The 16460-nt window shown below is 40.5% G+C and overlaps 1 protein-coding gene across 7 annotated transcripts in view; it reads right to left on the bottom strand.

Annotated features, from left to right (window-relative positions):
• CRPPA (CDP-L-ribitol pyrophosphorylase A) overlaps positions 1–16460 on the bottom strand; it is a 94354-nt gene that overhangs the window by 37101 nt on the left and 40793 nt on the right. For all 7 annotated transcript variants that reach the window (XR_008310040.1, XR_008310039.1, XM_053262938.1 and 4 more), the window contains 2 exons: positions 15865–15969; positions 12780–12825 (listed from right to left, as the gene is read on the bottom strand). Coding sequence is in view for 5 of the 7 variants with exons in the window: in XM_053262938.1 (XP_053118913.1) it covers positions 12780–12825; positions 15865–15969 (151 nt within the window). In the remaining 2 variants the exon portion in view is untranslated. The remainder of the gene's footprint in view (positions 1–12779; positions 12826–15864; positions 15970–16460) is intronic.

Here is a 16460-nt window from a genome sequence, read left to right as displayed (position 1 = left end):
CATAGATACATCTTGAGTTTCAAGTGTGAGAGGTGATAGTGATAGATACATCTTGAGTTTCAAGTGTGAGAGGGTGTCCTGGGCTACATGTGTTCAAGTTTCAGCTATCTCTTTTTAATGTCTCTCATTTTAACTGACAGAAGTAAACCTTTGTCAAGATTTGTACAGCAGGCAGATGATTTGGATTGTGTACCAAGTTTTAGCTAATACCTCACGTAATTCAAGGAATATTTTAAATCTTCATTCCAGTCCGGATCTTTCAGATCACAGAAGCGGACATAGAAGAATGTTTGTCTGAACCACTGAGGACATTCTACAGCCAACACAGCGCAACTAAGGATACGAGTCAGAAGCCACTGACGTAAAAGGAGTGCCTTTATTTTGATACAGAAGCACTAGAACACACACTAATGAGTAACTGCTGTAGAGTTACAAATTCAGGGCACACTAAGTGGTTTATTGTTTAGCAGCAGTCCTAATATGAACAAGCATTAGCAACTAACTTTTAAAACATATTTGTTACTACTGATAGTTTTAAATTGGGGTACATAGAATCATAAGACATTTCAGCAGTCAAGTAAGTGTGTAACCCAGAGTCTGAGTTCTAAAAAAAGAAGACGGCTTTCTTCACCTTTTTTTGAATGCTTATTTCATGGTATACCTGAAATGCAGGCTGAAGGTTTACATGTTTCAACTAGAGGTTCAAAGATATATTTACCTTAGGGGCATAAGTCCATAAAGAGATTTTTTTTTCCAGGATGTTTTTTGTGCTATCCAGGTCCTAACTACCTTTCTAAATGAGTCATTCTAACTGCAGGATGAGGTTTCCTTATTCGCAGGCTAATAATATGAAGGCAAAAAAAGACAGACATGTGCTACATTGTCTGCACATCCAGCAAGTTCTTACCTGTTTTACTTAAAGAGCATAAAGATTGTTTTTTATTAAATTGGTGCAGCTTTATTTTCTAACATTACTTGTAAGAGAAAGACTTACAAAAGCTAAAAAAATTGCATCATTATATTTTAAGAAATTGTGTACTGAAGATAGGGACTCAAACAGCTTACATATTGCAACCACATTGCTTAACACTGAATGATTGTTATGTTTTTCTTACCTACATCAGTGCTCAGTTTAACAGAATGGAACGTGTCCTATATCAACGGCTTATTTTGCTGACAGTGGAAAACTCTACTTGAGCTTTCCTTAAGCATTTGGAACTTGTTAACCATACTGTATTTGCATAGGTAGGATTACATTTGTAATGTATATCCTCAAAACCAGCTAAAGTAATGAAAATCAGATGATATACTCATTTCTTACATGGTTTTAAGCCACATATTTTAAACTGTGATTCTAGCAATCAAATTAAGAAGCAACTAGATCCCTATTCAGATGTTATATTCAGTCAACAGCCTGTGTTACAGCGTATGCCTATACAGTTATCCAGACATTACATTTGATGCAAATACAATAGTACACTTCCTATCTGTACCCTGCATTTGAGGAGACTGTACACAGGTACACTTTTGAAATAGCCACACAAAAACACATATGTACATACAGACTGAATGCGTGTATAACATAATGTTTGAATAAAATTAAAATAACTTACTTCTTAGACATTATTGGAATTTTTTCTTTTAAACACTTGACAAAACAAAAAGCACAGATGGAAATCACTATTCATGGTTCCGTATATCTGCAGGTATCTAATTGACACCCGATCTCATCCGCAGGTACAGAAGGGTTAAAACCCACGTTATCTGCAGAACCTAGATGGCTGGAAATAACCGCTGAAGTTATTTCTGACCACCATTTTGTCAATAAGAGCCATTTTGTAGCTCATTTGTCTGGGGGGGCAGACGGACACCACCATATCCCCCCATGATTTTTTGTGGGAAAATAGGATTTGGGGGTGGGGTGGCATTCCTGGACAGCTGTTCACCCGAGGAGCATAGTAGGGCACTTTGTCTTTTTTCATGTTTTTTGCCCTTTTTGCCAGCCTCCAGGAACCAACCACCACAATGACTTCAGTGTCCTGATATCAGTGGCTCCGTTATCCACGGTTGCCCTGCAGAACAAAACCCCTGTGGATAATAAAGTTCACCTGTATGCAGAAAAAGAAATCCACTGGATCCCTGATGAAAGTATATCATATCATCATCTTCATAAACCTCACCATTTGCACAGCCCTTTGAATAAATCACATTGTTATCCTGACAAGAACCTGCAATGTAATTCAATACCTTGGATGGAGTTACATTCCCCCAGAAGGAACAGGTATGCAGCTTGGGAGTGCTCTTGGATCCAGGCCTCACCCTGGTATCTCAGGTGGAGGCTATGGCCAGGAGCGCTTTCCATCAACTTTGGCTGATTCAACAGCCGAGTCCATTCCTAGAAGAGAACGATCTCAAAACAATGGTGCATCAGCTGGTAACCTCCAGGCGTGACTACTGCAATGTGCTCTACGTGGGGCTGCCTCTGTATGTAGTTCGGAAACTTCAGTTAGTTCAAAATGCGGCAGCCAGACTGGTCTCTGGAGTAACCCGGAGAGACCATATCATGCCTGTTTTAAAACAGTTGCACTGGCTGCCGATATGTTTCCGGGCAAAATACAAAGTGCTGGTTATTACCTTTAAAGCCCTGAATGGCTTGGGTCTGGGCTTCCTTAGAGAGCACTTTCTTCTGTATGATCCCCATCACATGCTGAGATCATCTGGAGAGGTCCGTCTCCAGTTACCATTGGTATGTCTGGTGGTGACTCGGAAACGGGCCTTCTCTGAAGCTGCTCCTGTCCTATGGTATGCACTCCTGGCAGATATCCACAGTTTAGGCTCGCTGTTGGCCTTTAAGAGAGCCCTAAAAACTTACTTGTTTGGCCTAGTCTTCCAAGGTTTTTAAAAATTCTTTTTTAATTGAATTGGTTTTGAATTGGTTTTAAATGATTTTGAATTGTTTTAAGATTGTTTTATATTGTTTTAAGCAGTGTGTTTTAAATGGTGTGTGTTTTTATGTCTTTTTAAACTTGTTGTGCACCACCCAGAGCCTTTGGATGGAGCGGTCTATAAATGTGATAGATAGATAGATAGATAGATAGATAGATAGATAGATAGATAGATAGAATTATCATATAAGGGCTGAGGTTAAGTCAATAGTTTGTCTAAGAACATGTATTTAATTTATGGCAGAGCTGAGATTCAAGCCAGTGGACCCTTCAGAAGTAGTGCCAAAGATCAGTTAAACAAACATGTGATTAATTACTGAACCCAAGAATCATGCTGCAGACTACTGAGAAACTTGTTTCATTACCTCTGGCTGCTGACCAAAATAATCCTTCTCTCTTCCTAGTCCGAGGCTCGATCCCAGCAAACTCCATTTTGCTTGCGTTGCCAGACAGTGGGCATTATGTCAGCCACCTAGCAACTATTGACCACGATCCGAGAGGGGATGTGTTTTGTATGATTGTGTCTTCTCGACATTGATAGCCTGTTCTTGGCAGGCAAAAGACATTATCTCTTTCCTGCCACTCCTTATAGCAGTGACTTTCCCAGAATTCCTAAGCTACACAGCCATGCATATGCACAATTAGAATTCTAGGTAGAGGTCCTCCATGCAAGGATCCTCACGAAGGGGTGCACTGGAGGGTGTTCAAACACTGACTGCATGTAGCACTAACAACCCTCCAAACCAACCGCCTTCCCCTCAGAAGCAAGACAGGCTTTGCCCTTAAAACCTCTCTGAATCCTTGTTTTTCCTATGGCAACCCAGGACCACAAACACAGAACCCCTGAGTTTCTAGCCTCTCCCCACATTCCAGCACACAAACCCCACTGTGAATTTATCAGTGCCATTAACAGAAACACACACCACACACGTAAAGGAAGATTGTCTTTCTTTAACCGACAACAAAGGGACCACTGGTGGGGTTAATGTGGTAGTGTTCCTGCATTCTTTCCAATGGAATTCACAATGTGCCCAGGTGCAGCGTCTGAGACATTTGCAAATTTAAAAGTGGCGTGCTCATTCTTCACCCTGCAACTATCCTTCCTGCTGTTGGGGTGGGGGAAAATGCTCCCAGGTATATCTGCAGAAAACTCATCTTATTGCCTGCATTTCTCTGCTGTTGCTTTGACTCCTCTATACTGGCACAGGGACAGCCGCTGTGTGTGTACAGAAACCTGTTTATGTATGTTTGTATGTAGGTTGAATGTCTCCTTAAAATAGACACTGAAATAATAACATTTGAGAACTCTCTCCTGCTGTCTCCATCTTCCCTCTCCCAGCCTTTTCTTGCTCAGGAACTCATCAGGTCCAAAGCAAGCAGGGGAAAGCAGGCTTTTTCCTAGCTGGCCCTGTCACCTTAATTGCAGGAACTCTAGGGATGCAGCATCCCCGTTTCCAAGCAGCATCAAGAGTTGTGAGCTGACGGCAAAAGTGGAGTGTTAGCTCTGAGAGGCAGCTGGCGAGAGATTCAGCTGCCCTAGAATGGACTCATTTCTGAGCTGACCTCTTTATGATGGGGAGGAATATCCTCATCAAACACAGTGCCTACAGAATTCGGACACCACAAATGTGCCTTGGAACCTGCAGTTTCAGCAGTTGACTCACTACAAACAAAGGGTTCAAATTCAGGTTTGGAGACAAAAACAGAGTCATGGTTGGTTGATGGAACTGCAGCTTCATGCATTCAGGGAATCAGAAACACCTACCTCAGCTATGTTTACCTGTCAGTCAGTCAGTCATTAATTATACCAATGAACAGATTGCTGAGACAGGAGAACCTCATTAATATACAGTTTCACATATCTGCAGTCGGGTAAAAGACACCTGACCTGGGGGTGGGGAACCATCATAAAAAGGGTTAAATCTGCTTATCCATGGGTCAGGAGTGGCCAGTAATTACCTTGAAAGTCATTTCTGGCTGCCATTTTGAGATTTGGAGGCATTTTATGGCTCATTTTACACCAAATATAGTTGGGCGCGATTTTGTTATTCATGGGGGGCATTCTTGGACTCCTGAAGGTTAGTGGAGCATGGTAGTGCACATTATTTAGCCCATTTTCTCCTTTGGGTGCAATTTTGGGCTGTGCAGGAATTTTGGGCTGTGTTACTCTCCCAATTAACATTTAGTTTAGTGCGCCGTTATTTGTGGATTCGTTATGTCCCCTACCCACACACACACACAGAGAATGGAACCTCCACGAATAAGGGGCTTCTCCTGTATATTGTTTCTTCTTGATTAACTGTCTAAGAGTAGGCAGTTTTTGGTGATGGTTTTACTAGCTGTAATACACACACACACACACACACAATATTAACTCATGTTTTATTGTATTTCTATTATACTAGTGGGCCCGGGCACAGAGCATCTGTGCCTCTAGTGCGGCCAGGCCCACCACCGCCTGTGCTGCGGCCGGGCCCGCCGCCTTACCTCCGCGGCCGGGCCCGAGAGTGCCGCTGCGGCCGGGCCCGAGAGTGCCGCTGCGGCCGGGCCCGAGAGTGCCGCTGCGGCCGGGCCCGAGAGTGCCGCTGCGGCCGGGTCCGAGAGTGCTGCTGCGGCCGGGCCTCCTGGGTGTGCTGCCAGCCAATCAGGCGCCCCCTGCAGCCCAGCCAATCAGCTGGGCTGCCGGGACGCATTTCTCCTGGGCACACCCAGGAGAATTATATATATAGATGTTTATAACTACTTAAGGTCTAGTTGTTGACTATAATAAAGGACTTGACTGTTTACCTGAGGTTTGGTGTGATGTTTGAATTGAGCCAGTGTCTTTACAGGCATTGTGTTACACTGCTTTACAGAAATCATTGTTCACCAATCAATATGCTGGTTTAGGCTGAAACTAGTTGCAGGTCAGTTTCACAAGGGAAAATTAGATACTATACAAGATATTTAAAGTCAGGAAACATTTCAGTATAAACAAAAGTATATACAAAAGTGTCAAAATATAATTTATATGCAGATTGACATGTTTTCATCCACTGAATATGAATAAAAGGGGAAAATCAAAGTTTGAACACTCAGTACTCTTCTTATGCTTACTAATAAAGCAAGCTTCCCAGCCAAAATTTAAGTATGTATTTGCATTTGCTCATATTACCCCCTTCTTAGCTTTACCCTTTGTTGTCTCCCCAACCGTAAGATTTGATTGTAAATTCATCAGGGCAAAAGTCTGTTTTGTGACTCTGGGCCAGTCACTTCTCTCTCAGCCTAATCTACTTCACAGGGTTGTTGTGAGGAGAAAATTAAGTATGTAGTACACCGCTCTGGGCTCCGAGGAGGAAGAGTAGGGGGAAAATAAAACAAACAAACAAACGTGCCATGTACACCAATGGTGCCATATAAATAATAACTAATAAACAAAGGATACTGTACTCACTGGTACTCTTTCAGTTGTTAGACACAACAGCTCATTCTAAAAACTTTGTGAAAAGTTATATGTACACCTATGATTCATGAGAGGGTTCTATATTTTAAAATAATGCTGTGGTGTGCCCCAGATGGTGGTGGTGTGGGTTAATAATACCTTATGTGCATAGTGTATACAATGCCATCAGGGTGTATGGTTTTTGGCAGAGTAAAAGGTCCCTACTCCAAGGGGCTTACAATCTAACACCAACAAAAGAGAAATAACAGAGTAGGGGGATGTGGAAGCAGAGGTGGACAGGAAAAGAATCTATGATTATTTCACTTGCATAGCTTCCCAAATACAGCAAAATCAGTTATGTTCAGACCACTCCCTGAGCTATTAGTAGAACAGTTTCTACTAACAATCTGGTAGAAACCTAACCAGATTTGAGTCTATAAGATTTGTACTTTCACCTTACATACAAAGCAGTTTGAAGAAGCCAACTATAAATTGATCTTTATTACATTATTATTCAAAATAAGTGGTTTATTCAAAATAAGTATCAAGCAATACTGTGATTGGTTTAATCACAGTATTAATAATTGCTGTAAATAATAATAATAATTCAATGTACTATCATCTGCAGGTTGACTATGGCCACAGTCTAAATACCATGATTCGTTCCATACACCTACCAAGGCTTCGAAAAATCACTTCAGAGAACATGAAGAGAAATAAGTCAATGACAGGAGAGAGTTTAACACTACTGTCTACATGCCTCTTTTGCTTTTTAAATTAGACCCCCTCACTGCCCCACTTGCTATATAGCTGAAACAGACCAGGTTTTAAACATATGGGTTTGCTGCTATCATATCTAGTTTGGCATAGTTTGGCTCTAAGAATGGCAATACATGACAACCTCAGGTATTTTCAAGGCACAGACCTTCTTTACTGATCAAACTATAGCAGGCACCTTCTAACTATTCTGCATCAGAGTCGATTCTTCAAAATCCACATCATACAGACAAGTCTACCTCCAGCTTGTCAACTATGTAGAGCAGGGCTGCTCAGCTTTGGCCCTCCAGCTGTTTTTGGCCTACAATTCCTATAATCCCCAGCCACAGCAGCCAATAGCCAGGGATTATGGGAGTTGTAGGCCAGCATCTGCAGGAGGATCAAAGTTTTACAGCCCTGATGTAGAATGTCAATAGAACCAACCAATATTCTTTCTTCAATATAACATATATTTCACTTCATAGTCATGTAGTACCAAATCCTATTCCTTTTCTTAAGACTGCCTATTTCCAAACCTAGGACAAGATTATGCACTGCTTATCAAATTGTACAATGCAAACTACACAATGCAGCTTTTTAAAAATTACTTGTTGAGGAGTTTATTTCCATTGCCTGATAATACTGGTTTTATAGTTTAATGATAAAATTATCAATTGAGTAATATAGATTTGAACATTTGCATTTATTCAAATTTATACTAAATACAGTAAAGAAAAGTCATCCCACTAAAGTCAATGGGACTTTTGCATTTAGGATCAACGTGTTATATTGGCACTCGGAACGTGTGTGAAGTCTCACTCTTTATTCCAGCTCAGTAAAAGTTTTACTTTATGAGATGGCTATCACACCAGTTGATTACAAGTATTTTGGCACAACAGTTGTACTAGATATGTATAGCTGCTCTCAAGACAGTAACGATCCACCTTAGCAGTCCCTACTTCACTGGATTTCTTGCTGAGCTATAGTATGTATAGACATGTGTTTGGGGGATTTGGGGGAAGAGGGTGGGTTGAAGCATATACAAATCAGATATGTAACAATGATCTTGTGTGTTACTTCATATGCATTGAAATGACAGAAATACTGTTTTAAAAAAAGAATAGTTTAAGAGAATTATAAGATTACTTGACTTTCAGAACAGTATTCAGCAAAGAAAAACATATTTACACATCATAAATTACTTCAAAAATTGTTGTGAAAAACTGATTTTACAACTTAAGAACTTTGTTGTATGTTCTTGTAGAATCTGAAAATGTATATGCATGACAAAGGATTAGTCTTAGTAGGCGAGTATTTAATATTTGGATTTTTCCCTCAGTAGTATACATTACAAAGTGAGATAAGGTAAGGAATGGAAAATTAAGAACAATAAGACATGTCTGGATATTTTCAGTTTCTACTATGATAATCAAGTAGAGTCTTTGCCAAGAAATTCTCATTATAAAAAATAAAAAAAAATCAGTATTGTTTTAGACTGGTTTGCTTATGTAAATTCAATTCAACTTTTCCAGTCTTGGCATTTTTAGTTGCTTTAATAGCTTGTTAGTTTGAGCTTGTACAGCAACTGTGGGTGGGCACATCAAATCTGCACAAAAAATACAATGTTACTTTGTGGAGAGGATGTGCCCTTACTTAGGTAAACACACAACACACAATGTGGTTTTAGCTTATTGCAATCAGCTCTGCATCTGTTATTTGTCTTTTATAAATGAATTCTCCAGAAGGGACTACAATAGTTTTTAGATAGGAACTGTAATCTAGATCTGTAAGTACATCAGTAATTACACTTTTTGAAGTGATAAATTAAGCTTTGAACAAAACTGATATATATATAAATTCTCAATTCAGGATCCAATTTTGTTTCTAATTCATAAGCTATAGATACCACTTGTGGACCCAATTCTGCATACAAATATGGAACCTTTAATTTCAGTAATTCAATATATGAACATACTTCATCATATGAAGCTGCCCACTTTAACCAAATCAGATCTTTGGCTCATTCAGGTCAGCATTGTCTACTATGAAAATGGCAGTGGCTCTCCAGGATTTCAGAAAGGAGTCTTTCCCTGCCCTGCTGGAGATGTTATCTCACAGCGATGTTATCCTTCAAGTACCTGGGAAAGTTGAATGTGGCATGGGCATGCTGGAAAAGAGAAGAGCATGGAGATGTGCCTTGAAAACAAAGAATTGCTTTATTGAGGTAAAATGGGGTACCAACCAAAGGTGAAGGGTGGTTAAGCAAAGGATTAGTGCCCAGCAAACTTGCTAACTACAGTCTTCCCATAAGGGGTTTAGCAGACTTGCTGGAGATGGTGACACATTCCTCATGTCACAGCACTAGGAAGGGGGATAGAGATTTAGGGTGGAAGGAAGAAAGAGCGGTAGCAAAGATGTTTCTCATATCTACCTCACCTAGATGGAGCCCCTCCCTACAGCTGGCTCAAGCACGTGGTGAGGAGTTCAGAAGTAAGGGTGCAAGAGATCGATGCCCTCTTGGGAGAGGCTTTTATCATCAGAAGATAGCCTGAAGGCATGACTTTAGTACTTTGGTGGACAATTGATAGAGGGGGATTTTTGGCAGGTGGCAGCGGGGATAATGTTTTGGAATGCTTGTTCCATATAAGGTATGAATTTCTAGTACCAATAAGATTATGTCATGGGCATTACCTTCTGTGTGTTTCATAAACAAAGGAATCACTTTGCAGGTTGGTTGCTGAAGGTAGCAAGCTGAACAGAAATGGGATGGGGAGAAATCTCTTTCTGGTAAGACTAACCAAATCTTGTTAAAATGGAAACAAGGAGAGAAAGGGATACTGAGGAAATTGTCCTTGAAGATTTCTTCTGAGAGAAGGCTCAGAGGGAAGGAAAGAAGCCAGCATTCCATCACCTTTTGTTCCTCTGATTTGATCTGCCCTGAATCTCTGCATATGCTCAGATGCAATCAGAGGGGCATCTCCCGGGCCTTGTCCATCTGCAGTCCTGCTTTGACCTGGGGGCTCCAAGGAACACCTTATCAGAACAACCTGTAATTTGGGAAGGCAGCCAGTTAAAGCTTCTCTTCCAAGCTGGCTAGGAAAATGGTTATGTTTGTGGGGTACACTGAAGCACACACAAACGGCATTGTGAGTGAGCACACACAAATGGTATAGTGTTACTTCCTGGTAACAGGAAGTTCAGTCAAGCTCACTTTGGTTTCTTCTCACTTTCCCCTTCCCTGGTAAAGCTGACTGATACACCACAGCTACACCATATGTGAAAAAGCAAGTCACCTACGACTCCTAAGAAGTTGCAGCACAGGCAACTTGTACTGTGGGGGAAGGCAGAGAAGAGACATCTATTTCTTCCTAAACCAAGCCTCCTGGGACTTCTGTTGCACATCAATACATTAGGCAGCACAAGACCATTGGGAAGCAAATATGCCCCTCAAGAGCTAACAGGATTAATTTCTCTTTAGAAATTAAGCACTGCCGCTATCATTTTACCAGCATGCTATCCAAAAAGAGAACACAGTCCTGTATCACAAAGGAAAAAAAAGTAAAGTTGTGCCGTCAAGTTGGTGTTGACTCCTGGTGACCAGAGAGCTACGTGGTTTTCTTTGGTAGCGTGTATGAGGGGTTTACCATTGCCATCTCCCGTGCAGTATGAGATGATGCCTTTCAGTAACTTCCTATATCGCTGCTGCCCAATCTAGGAACCATACTAGTGGGGATTTGAGCCGGCAACCTCTTGCTCACTAGGCAAGTTACTTCCCTGCTGCACCATTAGGTGGCTATAACATCTTTTTAAAACTTTCTATCCCCTTGCTATCAGCTTCTCATAACATTCTTTTAAATAAATCTCTGCCTTCCCTTCACCCAAATAGGCACATTTTAATTATTTGCCTCCAACAGGTTGGTATTTGCCAGGGGCAGGGGGAGGGGTCTGTGCATTCCTTAGGCTTGCACAGATCTGGGGCCTTTGGAACAACAGCAACCTCCCTCCTTTCACTTTGCTTTCACACACTTCTTAAGATGACACAGTCAGGAAAGCCCCAGAAGTAAAAGTTTAGCAATCCTCAGGAGGACATGCTCCTTACATATCAGGGGATGGCAATCCTCTGAGTTTCCGAATATACTTGCAATTTTAAGGCAAGCGTTCTCCTCTTAGTCTGTGGTGTCAATACACACTTGACTCAAATGGAACCCATAGCAGTGGCTCTGACTCCTTCCTGATTAAATCACTTGTGCAGACAATCAGAGTTCTGCATAGAAGCTCTTCCCACCTGAATGATCTCACCAAACTCTGCTCTAAGGCATTGTTATTGATTGACTCAGTGATGCTTACAAATACTTGCAGGCCACCTAGTAGCTCTTGCTTTAGCAACAGTTCTATTTCCATGTTTCAGACAACTAATTAAATGCTCCACACCTAGTTTATTTATTTATTATCTGTTCGATTTTTAGACCGCCCTTACAAAATAGCTCAGGGTGGTTCACAAACATCAAAGACCCTTTAAAACAATTTAAGAGCGTGGGTGATGCTATCTGTGTTTTCTCCTGTCAGCCTATTTTTGTTGCTACTGGCATTTGTAAGGCATGTTTAGACCTAATCTACAGCACTGACCTCTGGGAAGTAACTGGGCTTTAACATTGATTCTTCTACTTTGGCTTATATTCTACTACTACTATGGATATTTACATACCGCCCTTCAACCAAAGTTCTCAAAGCGGTTTTCATAGAAAAATAAACAACACGTAAATAAGATGGTCCCCTGTCCCCAAAGGGCTCACAATCTAAAATGAAACGTAAGACTGACCCCAGCAACAGCCACTGGAGGAATACTGTGCTGGGGCTGGATATGGCCAGTTGCTCTCCCCCTGCTAAATAAAGAGAATCGCCACTTTAAAAAGACACCTCTTTGCTCAGTTAGCAGGGGTTAACTGAAGACTACCAAAGCAATGCTGGGCTGACTGAACTGATTCATACTGTTTTGGCTGAGAAGTCTCAATACATTAATGCAGTAGATCTGCCTGGAAAATCCTCAGAGTGCAACACATTGAGATGCAAGAATCAGTCTTATGTGAAGTGTAAAAGAGTCAATCTTCTCTAAGGGCTAGGGAGATAAATTACATATCTTCCTAAAGAAAAGAAAAAAATGATACAACCATACATTACATCCCCTAATGGAAAGCCACAGCAAATAGCATTTGTGGTAGCTTTTCCCAGTAGCAGCCTTTACCAAATGGATCTTTCACACTGCATGGACTGTGTCCACACTAGTGCCAATATTCTATAATCATCCATAGGAAGAGAACAGCAACACACTCGTGATTATCTTATTTTTTTACTTCCTGAGGCACTGTTTCACTTCGGAGGACAATGCATGTAGACTGGGAAGTCCGTTTGCAACTCAAATCAGACCCAGTGTTCAAAGTTGTTGATATTCAACAACTTTTCACATCCTCTCTTTTGACATGGTTGGCCTTCCTTTGTGAAACTGTACATATCTTAAAAGGAATAAGCCAAAGCTACTTGTGTGGTTTCATAATTTGACCATTCTGTTTCAATTAGTTGTGTTTTAAGCAGTTTTCACACAAACTGCGATTTCATCTTGGTAACTATACGAACTGACAGGCACAAGGACAAACACATACCCTTAATTAAGGATTCAGCTGCATACAGATCCCGCTTGTAGGTCACCTAGAGAACAGATAAATCCTATTAGATTAAACAGATGAAATAACGTTAAAAACCCTCCAACAAAACAGTGCCCAAAGCAATTAAAGTACCACCAACAGATATTTTCTTAATTAAAGCAAGTAGCACTAGAAGTCATGAGAGAGAAAATATTTAAATTAGATGTTTTTATAAAAGTCATAAGACGATACAAATTTGTTTTATCAAGCTTCTAGATTTGTTTAGAATTTTAATTCATCAACCCTTGCAAAGAGTTACATTGTTTATCCTTGAGTAAATAATAATCAAATGCTGATTGTTATTATTCCTCTATTTAATAAATTTGTGAATTTATTTGCATGTTTTCCTATCAAGGAGCCCTAGGATAACTAGGTAAGTTATCTAGGTAAGTTAACTAGGTAAGTTAATAATAACTATGAAGAAAGGGACTCCAAAGTGATTATAGAATGTTAAGATTGTAAAAGTGAAATGGAATTCTATCTAAGGGGCTTGTGGGGGGCACACAAAGTGATTTTCACTGATCTTCTCTGCTTTTAGAAGTGCTCTGTGCCTTCCAGAAATATGTCCATGAGGTTCTCTGTACCTTGTGACATATTTTTGGAAGGCATAGAGCACTTCTGTGTGCAAAATAAATCAATGAAAATCCCCTCTCCTGCCCACATGTGCTACAGAAATGGGGAAGCTTCCAGTTGAAAAAGAAGCAGCTGCTCGCTGCATCCTTGTTTTGGTAGCCAGGATGTCAGCTGCTGTATCCCTTTGATGGCTGGACTTCTATCCTGGATCTCCCAACTATTGTCCAACTGTTAAAGAAAACTCTTGGTAGTCAACTCATTATGCTTTGCTAAAACCATCAGCAAGCCTCTGCCTTTATCTTCCACAAGCCTCCTAATCTACATAGGTTACTTGCAAATACTGAAATAAATCCATCATCATCAATCCCTGGACCACATTACTGTGACTTTAATCATTGTATCGCTGCACTTAAAGAAAATGGTCACTTACAAAAGCAGAAGGTTTTTTTTTAAAAAAAATAAATAAACAGAAAAGCATCTGCAAAGCTAACAACATAAGTCATTGAATGAAAACACCTGAAATGCCACATTCTTTATGTTGGAACAACAAGCCGTCATATGTGATTTAGAAATCACAAGTCAACAATCACAAGATTTCCTCTGGGAAACCAGTTAAGCCAAGGATTCCCGGGGGGGGGGGGACCTGGATCTATATACTTAAGGCTGTAACACCCCATGGCCTCATTATTTAAGATAATTAATTTTGTGTGTCTGTGCATGTATGCTTGTACTTAATTTTTTTGCAGATGCCACTCTGCTGGGAATTCTACCACTCTCAGCATCCTTTAAACCGCCATGCTGGCTTGCAGCGTTCATTTACGTAACAGCTGTGCATTACTGAGGTCTGGTCTGGAAGTATTAGCTGGTCTCCACCTTTCCAACGAAAAGCTTTCCACACCAATAATGTATGACAATGCAAGTGTGCCGGACTTAAATTATACACTGAGTGAAGATAGTTCTTGAGAATGCTCATGAGCAACTACATTTTCAGACATGGTATTGCCTCTGAGAGAATGACAAAAAGAGTATTAATTGCTCAAAAATTCAAATCAGCAAGAAAAGAAGAGAATGAAAATAAGAAGAGATAATGGCACTTGTAAAATCGATTATGATGCCATATTAAATTCAAGTTGGAAGGTTGTGGAAACTATCTCATGTTGTGGGGGAATGGGTATTTTTGAAGAATCAAAAAGAATCATATTTTCAGTTTTTAGGGCTAGGGTATTAGCCTGCTAAATCCCACATTTTCAGCTCTGTTATTAGGACACACAGAAGTCTGAAACTGAAGACAAAATAGTCACAGTACGACACATCTTCCACACTATATCTTTAATTTACTACATTTCAACATATTGCATGGTGATACAGATTTATAAAACAGTTGTTGCAGTATGGTTTACAGAATATGCAGAACACAACACACTCAGAAAGATAATAACCTAGAAAGTAATCTCACACAAGATGTGCAGATGCCACATGTTTACTATTCTGCAATGTGCTACAACGATACTGTAACTGTATTGATACTGTCTTCAAGATTTTGTTTGTATCACCATGCAATATACTAAGATACTTATAACAGTATTTTATAATCCCATTGTGATTATTTCTTTGGTTAATTCCTCAATATCATGACCAATGTCTTTTGGGAACCCACATTTCACTTTCTATTGTTATTGTTTAGAAAATAAGACCCCTGAAGATCTACCTTCCAAGTGCAGCTTCTGCCAAAAAGATGACTCAATAACCAGACACATTTAAAAGTACAAAACTTTTGAGTAGTAGCTAAAAGTATACATCTTCACTACTTCTGTCATTGCTCTAAGTTTCCTCTCTTGAAGCTTGCCTAGATTCTTGAAACTTGAGGAGAATGCGTCTCCCTAAGAGCTATGGTCCTGGGAATGGGGCCATCGTTAGTGGCAGAACATCTGCTTAGCAGGAAGGCCCAGCAGAGCAGCACACCTGGCACTTGCATGCAGCTGGGGGAAAGGAGGGCAGAGGGGGGGCCAGCAGGGCCATCCACCCAGGCTTGATCAAACTGGGCTCAGCTCGAACTCGGACCAGCCTCATTCTTTATGGGGCCAGTTTGGTTCGAGCTTGAGCCTTTGAGCCAACCCAGCTCGATTACGAGCCGGCGCGCACACCCTCAGCCTGAAGCCACTGCCAGTCAGAGTAGACAGCACCAAGCTAGATGGGACAACGGTCTGACCCAGTAGATGGAAGCTTCCTATGTTCTTATGTAATAACTTCATCAGTTTAATGACACAGAATCCTAAAGCCTGTTTTCAGTTTCAAATTGCAGAAGAGTAATTGTGTTTATTTGTAAGAGACAATAAGAGAATCATGGCACCTTGAACTTTCTAACCTGAATATGCAGTTTCTATTGCTACAAATTTATGCCACTCAGAGTTTGGAACATCTAACTAGCAATTGACAGATGTTTAGCAAATTGAAAGCATATTATTCGTACCTTCCACAGGTCAGGGGGCCCTTCAACAAGTTTCGCACTTGTTTTGCTGTATTTCAGAGCCAAATGCAAACACTCTGTTCCATAGTCCAGGTCATAGTCACTACTCTGTAGAAAACATTAATAAATAAAAAGCATGGTTGACTAAAGAATGAAGTTATGTACAAGATAGCTTTTAAAATTACTCTCTCTAGGCATACACAGCTGCATCTGCACACAGATTGGTTTAATCCAGCCCAGTTGCATCTGCTATGTTTGCCTGGCTAACTGGCGCACATCAATTGTATTCTCACAATAAAAAGTTATGGCAACATCAGGCATACAAAATTGGCCAATGCGGTTGTCACTGTGATATTTCAAATGCTTTAAAATGCCATGCAAGTAAATAATACCTCATCTTACTATATAAGCATCTACTTCTCTGAAGCATAACAGCTTTCTTCTGCTGTATGTCATATTTCTTGTCTGGTGGTATTAGCAGTTACTGTGTAGCAGTATTAATCAATATTACATCCTCAAGCCCATTTAGCAAGCCGCTTCCAATGCCAGCACACAACACAGGTTGTACTAATGTGCTGGCACAGTTTTACTGTACGCCT

The sequence above is a fragment of the Hemicordylus capensis genome, chromosome 6 (assembly GCF_027244095.1).
Source record: "Hemicordylus capensis ecotype Gifberg chromosome 6, rHemCap1.1.pri, whole genome shotgun sequence".
NCBI lineage: Eukaryota > Metazoa > Chordata > Lepidosauria > Squamata > Cordylidae > Hemicordylus > Hemicordylus capensis.
This window is presented reverse-complemented; position numbering and strand designations above follow the sequence as displayed.